The sequence below is a fragment of the Ceratotherium simum genome, chromosome 4 (assembly GCF_057802395.1).
Source record: "Ceratotherium simum simum isolate JZ-2026a chromosome 4, ASM5780239v1, whole genome shotgun sequence".
In the NCBI taxonomy this organism is placed as follows: Eukaryota; Metazoa; Chordata; class Mammalia; order Perissodactyla; family Rhinocerotidae; genus Ceratotherium; species Ceratotherium simum.
In genome coordinates this window covers 6,902,751-6,912,744 of record NC_141903.1, presented here as the reverse complement: position 1 = coordinate 6,912,744, position 9,994 = coordinate 6,902,751, and the positions used below count along the sequence as shown (strand labels likewise).

At 44.7% G+C, this 9,994-nt stretch overlaps 1 protein-coding gene across 2 annotated transcripts; it reads right to left on the bottom strand.

Moving 5' to 3' along the window:
• Positions 1 to 476: 476 nt before the first annotated feature.
• On the bottom strand, positions 477 to 9,742 carry BOD1 (biorientation of chromosomes in cell division 1). 2 transcript variants are annotated; one of them, XR_015551903.1, is made up of 4 exons: positions 9,319 to 9,742; positions 5,924 to 6,048; positions 2,187 to 2,455; positions 477 to 1,267 (listed from the first exon to the last, which is right to left on the bottom strand). XR_015551903.1 is itself a non-coding variant. In XM_004428508.3 (4 exons), exons 1-3 carry the CDS (start codon positions 9,553 to 9,555, stop codon positions 2,260 to 2,262), a joined length of 558 nt encoding a protein of 185 aa, XP_004428565.1. In that variant the 5' UTR covers positions 9,556 to 9,738; the 3' UTR covers positions 477 to 1,267; position 2,259. The 2 variants fall into 2 exon arrangements, 1 of the variants encoding a protein (XP_004428565.1); XM_004428508.3 differs by having other exon boundaries at positions 2,259 to 2,455; positions 9,319 to 9,738.
• Between the last annotated feature and the right edge of the window lie 252 nt (positions 9,743 to 9,994).

Below are 9,994 nucleotides of genomic sequence, written 5' to 3'. Positions count from 1 at the left end.
AAATTTATTAGATTAACAATATCCAGTAGTCGACTCAACTAAGAACGAAAGACTTGAAGTAATCTGACATTATCCAAGGCTTGGGACACGAAGCACTGCCAAGGGCCAGCAGCATCAGCATCACCTGGAGCTTACCAGCAGCACACTCAGGTCCCCTGGAACTTCTGAATCAGAAGATGCATTTTTTCTAAGATCCCCATGTGATACTTCTGCACACGCAAGTTTGAGAAACACTGGTATCACGTACTGCCCTCAACTGAAGACTGGCATCAGTAATGGCCCAGGGGAGGAGAGGCACTGCCTGCTCACTTCCGGCTAGACCTAGTAGCTTCAGGGCGAGGGTAGTTCCAAGGTATGATAGACATCAACTCTTCATGGCCATTAAGTCATGTGTTGTGCACAGGAATGGCACGCAGGCAGAGGAAAAAGGTTACCCTTCACACCCTGGGGTCTATGATTCAGTTGAAGCTTCAGAGTAAGAGTATCAAATGATTTTATTATAAAACTTAAGCCATTTATCATTATTCACTTTTCTAAAAAACACAAACATGAGAATAAAATAAACACACCCAAGCTTCACTAGCCCTTGCAGGATAGAAAAAAGCCCTGACAGAGAGCCTGAGAATGTCTTTCCTTATACCTACCACATGGACTTCCTCATACATTCTAGGGACCCATGTTTTGTCACCTCCTACAGGGGAAAGGAAACTGGGGGCTACAAGATTCATGTACAAGGGAGTCACAACAACCTTAAAGCTATTTGATGCTAATGGTCTGTACATTCTAGTTTGCAACTCTGAGAAACAGTATCAAATAAGCACTGTCAAATACCTACTCCCAGCTAACCTCTACTGTCATTCTTTGAAATTGCGTCCTCGGGACTGGTTATGTTCCTTCATTGTAGCTTTTATTTATCCTCAAGCACAAACCCTAAAATGCACACACAGTCTCCAAGTTCAAGTATAAGGGTTTGTTACGGGACAGTCCCAGGTTGATGTAGTGTTTCTTTATATCTCTGTAGTGTCTACTGGGTGTCATCCCCTTGGACGGGCTGGCCAGATGGCAGCACAATGCGGGGGCACACATGGCCAACTCTCCCACTGCCAAACTTGCGCCCTGTTCAGTCTGGACACTGCCCCACAGTCAAGGCTGAATCTTGAAATCAGTGACCTTGGCCTGTCTTCATTCTGAAGTTGTACTCGTAGGTAACCAAATCCATTTCTTCACCAGTAATTCAATGGAGCTTCCAAAATGTGTCCGGCATATTCTAAAAAGAGAATCATATCAAAATGCTAGTTTTTGTTAAGAGACTATATTTAATTTTATGTACCTAAAGGAATTTACAATTAAACTAGAAAGAAACAGTTGAAATGAATGTTTTACACTCCCTCATGGAATTGAGGTCTTCTCCCAATATAGGCACAGAGACAATTTCTCTCTTGAGTGCTCTATGCGAGGCTGATGTTCTTGTCTTGTTCATTTGCTGAAGCTTATCTCGTTTATCAAAAATAACAGATATATTAAAAGAATCTTACAAGGAGAACCCCACAGTAGAATGAAGGGATAAGGCACACGCCGGTGGTTACCAACAACGGCTAAGTAAGAGTCTACTGCTTACACGCTGATCACTGCTCATATGTACTAATGTCTCCCAAACCCTGCAAAAAGCATTGTTTTGTGCATCTACAGCTGATTTTTTAAATTAAATTAAATTTAAAATGCAATAAAAAAAGGAGTGCTCATAACAGAAGAATCCTATGGTAACTGATAGCGGTAAACTCAAACCAAAGTCTTTAAATACAAGGAAATCCAGCAGGGCTTAAAGCAGACTTTGAATCCCCCGTAGGATGCCACTTTAGAAGGCATTGCTTGATTTTATATTTAAATTGCAAACCCAAGTTAACTTATATCCAGGGGAGAGACTCATTTAAGCAATTTCAGAAAAACAAGACTTTCATTTGAATTTCCCTTGTGCACGCCAATCATTCCAGTTGGTTTCTAATGAAGCGTCTATTCATAGCTTAAATGTTTAGCTGTGGTGGCACAGAAAATCATACTCACTGACACAGGAAAATGCTACTAGTTAGTTCTCAGTAAAAAATGACTCTTAAACAGTAGGTAAAGTCCATGTGCAGTAAATTACTTTTCTGAATATATAAGGAATATGATCCCCAATAATGGCTTACCCCTTTTCTATCCATTTTATATATCTATAAGCCAGAGATGAATGCTCCTGGACAAAAGACGGGATACCGGACCTTATGAAGCATCCTGGGATGGAGGTGGAGGGTCTTGGCTTTCAGGCTCTGGAGGGGGCGCTGGCATAGCTTCTTTTTTCTGGGCCGCCAGGAACTCATGAATTGCTCGTTCTATCTGTGGCCTGAAGATGTGGTTTAGTTTGGGATCCACCACCTGACAAATAATTCTGTCCACTCCAGCTTCCAACATCCCTGACCTTGCGGAGACAAACAGATCACTGTTATTTAGTTCCTCTAAACTCACTTTAATTCCCCAAAAGTGTCATCTGAGAGCCCAATAAATGTCCACCTGGTCAAAGCTATAGCCCTTCTAGGGAGTTCTTTCAAGGGGCAATCCACTTACACATAGAGTTCAAGCCATTACATTTTTACTTTTGAGGTGCAATTTACAACCAGCAGCTATTATTCCTAATTCACAAGCTCATCCACTACCACATTAACCTTGTACAAAGGAACCAAACAAACTAAGCACCCAGTCCCAAAGACAAAGAACAAGTGAACACAGTAGGAAAGAACCTGAAGACACATGTAGAGTTGAAAACCTTAATCACACTGTCAAAGCCAGAGAGCCTCAGCCTTGACTCCATTTCCTTCAACATCTATTCTCTTACTAAAACAAGCAGAAGTAGCCTCCAGCAGCAGCCTGGCTACTAATCCCCAAACTTTATACAACACAGATCTGTCAGGGCTGGAGTGTTGACATTAACAACAACTCCACATGGCCATCAGCTGTGGTTGTTACCTATAAGACATACTAGGTAACCTGGGAGCAAACAAATAAACAGACAAGAAACTAATTGGTTCTAAGCTCCTAAGGGGCTAAAACATAGCCTATATCCTTTTTGAAGCAGAGCAAAAATTAGCCAAAATTTACTAATGTCTGTATTCAAACACTTGGGCCAGAGAGTGAGGAAGATTATTACAACAGGAAACAAACCACATTTGAAGAGTTTGGAAAATAGTCCATGCAGGTTCAAACTGAACTGTTCTTCTCAAAGGATTAAAATACACAAATACCATCACAAGCACATGGACAGGCTTTATTTTCCTTTCGACTTGAGAGTTCTTAGGCCATTCAAGCCTTTGCTTGGGTAAGATAGGTCCTGCAGTAACTAGGCAAATGGTGTGTCAGGTACAGCCAAGGAGACAAATGAGTGAATGGACACAGTGACAAGTAAGACAAGAAACAGGCTCTGAACTGGTTAGGCCGAACAGTGAATAAAGTGCTCCCTAGATTCAGGGGTAACTCACTGTTTATCAACAGGAAGCCTCGATGTAAACACAGAGCCATTAGTGCATAGGGCACTTTCAGGTAGACCTGCATTAGGCAGGGTGCCCTTAGAGAGCACAAGAACACAGTGAGGTCAGTGTCAGGCTGTGGGTGAGTCAGGAAGCAAAGCCACCTCTCCTTAGTCACAAGCCAACAGCTTTCCAAGTACACCACGCCGCTTCCTAAGTCAGATTCACAGGGGTCTCTATTGGATGTAAAAGCCTGATCAGGAAAAACAAAGTACCAAGAAAGTGTAGCTCACTTTCCTGGAGATTGTAAAAGCATTTGAGGCAAACATGAAGTCTTGTCAGGAGCCTAAAACAAAAGGTGAAATGAACAGACATCATGTAGTTAAAACACTTCTGGTTACAACGAGGTTCAACCGATTTGCTGGTAAGCCTGCGATGCTGTGGAACTGGCACACAGCGTCTGGGCCCGAACCGCCAGGCCAGCAAGCCAAGGCTGAGGGCTGCTGCCGTGCCTCATCTGGTGAGAGCACTCGAGCGTTAAGTAGCCAACCTTCATTTCAAAACTTGATCAGAATTTGCCTCAAATTCAAAATTAGCATGAATCATAGCGAAATGTCCCAGTATTAAATCCAAATTAATGTGTTCAGGTTAAATATATTCTAGATCAAATCAAAAAGCAAGAAAATTTACACAGGTGACAAAACTATGAAAAAAAGGCAAGGAAATAATTCCAAGTCAGGAGTATGGTGAACTTCTGAAAGGAGGGCATATCCAGGAAAGGAGGGAAGCAGGCACAGGGTGTTTTGGAGGGTGCAGGTAAGGGTCTATTTCTCAACCTGGGTGGCGATTACTGGCATGTTCTCATTACTTGTTATACTGTACTTCTGTTCTGCGTCCTTTTCTGTGTCACATTTCATATCAAAGGTATATAAAAACAAGTGTCACATGCATACCTCTAGAATGGCATCAATGCTTATTGAAAATTAACAGTAATGTTGACAGTCTTCATACCATTAATGGCACCTTTCCAAATATTTCAAAATACTTCGTGTTTTGATTTATTTTCTTAATATGCTGGCCAATCTTTTAAAAGATAGGGTAAACACAAGTTTGTTACTTAAAAATGTAAAACAGGCTTTTTGAGAGGATTAGCAACAACACACGTTAAGGACCAGTGCCAGACATGTAACAACTGCTCTGTAAGTGGTGGCTACTGTCCCCTTCTTTCTGAAGGATCCCTGTGCCACCAGTCTGCTCCCTAGAGAAACAAAGGTGCTGGGTAGTGATTCCAGAATGACAAGGCACCAGGCATCTTTTGATATCATGCTTCTTCCCTAACTCTTGGAGAGCTTTTACAAATTTTAGCTTTCTTTGTTTAAAAAGATTCAGTACAATATCAAACCCAGGAAAATATCGGGACAATCCTGACCTCATCTAGATTTCAGTTACAGCTGCACTCATGTGTGTGTCTGCACGGGTGGCTCTGTGTAATTTTATCACACGAGTAGCTTCATGTAACCACTGCCACAATTAAGATACTTACCTGTACCACCACAAAACCCCCTCGTACTACCCCTTTCTCGTCACACTCACTCCCTCCTCCCATCCCTAAGCCCCAGCAATCATTAATCTATTCTCCATCTCTATAATTATGTTAGTTCATGAATGTGATATAAATAGAGTCACCCACCAGGTATCTTTTTCATATTGGCTTTTTTCACTCAGCATAATTCCCTGATATTTCCATTTTAAAAAGGCAGGCTTCATAAGCTTTTAGATATTCCAGGGGAGTTCAGTAGATCAAGAAAGCCTGAACATAAGCACTAGTATTAAGAGTAAAAAAAAGACTCTTATCTTAGGACCAAGATTCCATGACCCACCTCCACTTCTATGCCCGCTGACACTGAGAAGTCACCTGGATAAGCTATCAATAGCACCTTATTAAGGTTCAGTTTGTTATGGTGAAGGACACACGTTAATAAGACTCCATGTCTTCTTGAAAGCTGCCATTACACTTCAGAGGGGCCATGAGGACTCAGAGAATTTGTATAACTCACACTCACTGTGAGAATCAAGATCCAGTTCCCCTTGCCTAAGAGCCAAACATGGCTATCTTGGTATAAAATGCCTTCACATGTTCAGACTATACTGAAAACTTTAAAGAGTAGGGAATATGCTTCAATCTGGACTATCTTTCGACATACCCAGTAGAGATGTGCACAGGAGGCCTATGTACATTGGATAAACTAGCAAGAATTTTAATTGAGTTCTTTGCTTGCTTGAACCTTGATTTTAATAAAGGAGTGGTCTGCAGCAAATTGTTACTGTAAAGTACCACCCCCTTGACCAAACAGCAACTTGCATCAGCTTTCTTGTGCGTCATACTTGTGATTACTGCCTTTTCACTCTCAATTCTGCTTACTTACTGAACCACACTCTGCCTCAGACCATTTCGCAATTGGTTTTTGTTCATCGTAGGATTCCATTCCTGCTTGTCCAGATGTGTTGACACAAAATTATCCACTTTCTGCCTCAGGTTTTGGTAAGCTGGCTAAAATATTAAAAAGAGGCAAAGTCAGAAGTTACATGCACCAAAGTTTTGGTAATCAGTCATTCAGAACACTGCTTTTCATATAAACGTAGATTTTCAAGTCCTTAAACACACTTCCACCGTGACTATGAAGATCACCATGCAGCATGGCAGAGCGTGAATTAAGGACTGACAAAAATGCCCACTTATGGGGGGTGGGCACAATGCCAGATGCTTTATCATCCCACTTCCTTTTCAAGTGACTCTATGAGGGAGGTCCTACTAGCTCTCTCCTGCCCCCATTTTAGAGATTAGAAATTTAGGCTTTGAAAAAGTCAACAACTTGCCCACGTGGCAAAGCCAAGGTTAGATCTAGGCTGTTTCCAAATCAAAGGAACTGGGTTCTAGCTGGTTCCGTTGATTATCGGCTCTCTGACTTTCAACAAGTCACCCAGCCTCTGAGTCTCAGTCATTTCTACCTGTAAAACTGAAATATGACTGCCCTGCTCACCTTGCAGGGTGTTCTCAGCAATAAACGAGGGCTCAGGACAGCCCTCTGCATAAAATGAAAGGCCACCCAAACCTCAGCATGTCACAAGAAAGGAGACTGAAGTCAAAGCCCATGGAACACTGAGAGAGGCTGAGAGGAAGCACAACGTAAGTCCAAAAAGCAACACGAGAGGCACTTACTAATCCCAAATGTTCTAGACTCAACCAGGAGCAGGAGAACAAAATCAGAAGGAACTTCATGAACACAAGGAATGCACGTTCTGAGACTCCAAAAACTTCTGGCACTATAAGCTGCTCTTCTCCAGACCAGGTGTCATAGTGTGACTGCCATTCAGTATGTCACTCCTCGCCACCTCCCACTGTGGGCAAAGAATACTGCCCTACCCCAGTGACGTTGAGTTTAGCAACGGGATTTGCTCTGGTCAATGGAATGTTGGTGACAAGAGATCTTAAGTGTGGATGTACTGTCTAGCACGGCTCTTGTGCTTTGACGGCACTCTATGAGCGCACGTCCTGGGTCACCCCAGCCCCTTCAGCCTGGGACCTAGGACGAGTACTCGTGTAGCAGACCTAAGACCAACCCACAGCTTGGACGCAGGCCCAGACAGCCTACAGTGCAGCCATCCAGCTGAAGCCTACCTAGATCAGGTGAACTTCAGCTGACCTGCAGCCCAGCAGCGTGAGAACAAATGCTTGTTACAAGCCACTGAGATTTGGTTTATTATGCAGTGTTATTGTAGCCATGGTTTGCTAACAGTCAGATAAATGAAACTGACAAAGGAATCAGCAGATTTTAACTCCATGAGTGAACTCTTCAAAAAGGCCAAGAGAACTGACTCACACATCAAGACTCTCCACCAAACCTGGAAAACAGAAGGCAGCGAGACGGGTGACGAGTGAAATTCAAAGACATTCGTGTAACTCTCTGCCTACCCACTCCTTTTTCCTGGTAACCATCTTCTCTTCACAATGGTAGGGCAGGGGGATGCCGTGTTCTCCTGGCCACAAGGGTGGGTGCCTGACCCATGCTCAGACAATGCGGACATTCCCTGAGATTTCTGAACTGGAGCCAAGAGTCCCTTTCTAGAGGAAGAAGCTTTAAGATGTAATCAAGAGATATTAGTAACCAAATGGATGACTCTGCCGTGAACATTTTATTGTATTATCTATCCCTCTCTCCATTCACCTATCAGTTTGCTCTATTTATTTATATTTTGGATGCACTGCAAAGTAAATTACAAACATCATCAGCACACTTTCCCCTAAACATTTCAGCAGTCTGGGAAGGGGCCTAAGAATACACTTTTCTAACAAGTTCTCCAGTGATGCTGATGCTGCTGATCCAAGGATCACACTGAGAACCATGGGGCTAAAGCAACGAAGGACTTAAGATGTGCCAAAACCACACTCTCTTCAAGAAATAAAACAACCTGGTAACTACCAGAAAGCACAACTAAGGTGGTGTTAAGTGGGGAAAGCTCCAACTCCCTCTCCAATAGCTTCTCAATCCTACATTTTTTTTTTTTTTTAAAATAACAAGCATACTACATTAAGCCACACAAAACCTAATGACACAAAAAATATGAGTGGGGAAGTTGAGAACACCCAGAGTCCTGGGAAAGGTGAAAGCTCTGTCAATACATATCTGGGACCCTTAAATAAGGAAAATTCAATACCTCATTTCAAGCATAGCATTTCTACTTGGGTTTTTAATCTTGGAGAATGACAGTACACACCACTTACTATACATACTATCTGGTCTACATGTCAATTTTCTACCCTAGAGTACAAGGTTTGAGGACTGGGTAGTGACTTGTTCTTGTAGCCATGTAGCCCAGCACACAATAGGCCAGTAAAAGTTCAGCGAATAAATGGACTAGGCCTTTCCCTATGGTTAAGGTCTAGTTTCAAGCTCACAATCTTGCTGTGAGGTAGGCAAAAGATCTCCATGATAGGCTCAGAGGAGCCTAGAGGAGCTCCTACTTCCCTGGAGGAGCCCAGTCAGTAACAGAGCCTCCTCAATCTACGACCATAGTCTTGTTAGAGAAGCTTCTGAAAAGGCAGAAAATGAACATTCCATCAACTACTGCATGTCTGACACTTAACGCACATGACTTCATTGAAGACAAACGACCTTGGCAAGTAGGTAAAGTGAAATAGCATTTTACTAGGGGGTTCACCTATGGCATCAGGATCTAAAATAGGCACCAAATCCCCTGTAATCCATGATGGAGTACAAAATAAGGGGGCTGGTTCTACAACAATGTACCTTAATTCAACTGCATACTCAAGTCTGCAAATCACTGGGCTAGAGAAAAAGAACAAATAGTTATAAAACGCTGAAGGTTGTGCATTCAGGCCATTCTGTGTTTAATGTCAGCTCCTTAACGGTGAACAGAGAATGGGTGGACATTCTAAACCATTCACGCTTACTTATCTGGCTTCCTCCACTGTTCTTAACATATTGAGATTTGTTACGTAGGAGCTTAAAGGAGTGCCATCTTGGGAAAGATAGGGTCTAGGCTCTAAAACCAGTACTGAATCCCCAAGTTCAGAGAAGCGACTGGGCTAAGTCACTCCGCTGACCGTGATGGGCTGGAAGCCGAACCCACGTGTGCATCACTCAGAAAGCTCCCTGTACTGCCCCAAGCGGTCTAGCACCTCACTGCCGAGGTCTGTAAGATATCTTTTGTTGTTCTCTCCGCTTTGAAAAAGCAAAGCTGCAACCCTGGCGGCCTCACGCGCAGCCCGAACCCCCGCGGCCCGGGCGGCCTCAGCTACCTTGGTGTCCACGTCGGCCAGGCAGTCCCGGCGGAAGCTGTCAAACAGGCCCCGGCTCTTGAGCTGCTCCACGATGAGAGCGATGAGCTGCGGGTCGCCGGGAGGCAGTGAGGCCGGGTTGATGGGGCCGCCGCTGCCGCCGGCCCCCGTCCCGCCTGTCGCCGACCCCGCCGAGGCCTGGCCCGCCCCACCGCCGCCCACTGCGCCCGTGCCCCCGCCGCCACTGCCGTCCGCCATTGCTGCGCCCCGGACCCGCGAAGGAGACCGAATACGGCCTCTTCTCAGAGACAGAGGGCCTGGGTCGTGGAGAGGAAGCGAAGGAACCCGGGAAAGAGGAGGTGGGAAAGGAGGCGGAGGCGGTGGCGGAGGAGGCAGGTTCTCAGGCGGCGGAGGTGGTGGCAGAGGCGGCAGAAACCGCCCGCTCCATCCCGGACGCCCTGCAGATGACGTCACCGCCGTCCTTTGCATTGTGGGGTGGGAAGTTTTCGGCAATCACCTCCGGCTTTCTTATAGGCTGAGGGCTGGCCGGGAAACTACAACTCCCGGCAGACTCCGGACCGGCTTGTCGCCAGTTTGCTGGGCAGTAGGGGAATTGTAGGCCCAGGGCCTCGTGATTGCTGCAGCCTGTGCTGGTCGTTCTCGCGCAGACTCTGCGGCCCTCGCTCTGTGTTAGCAC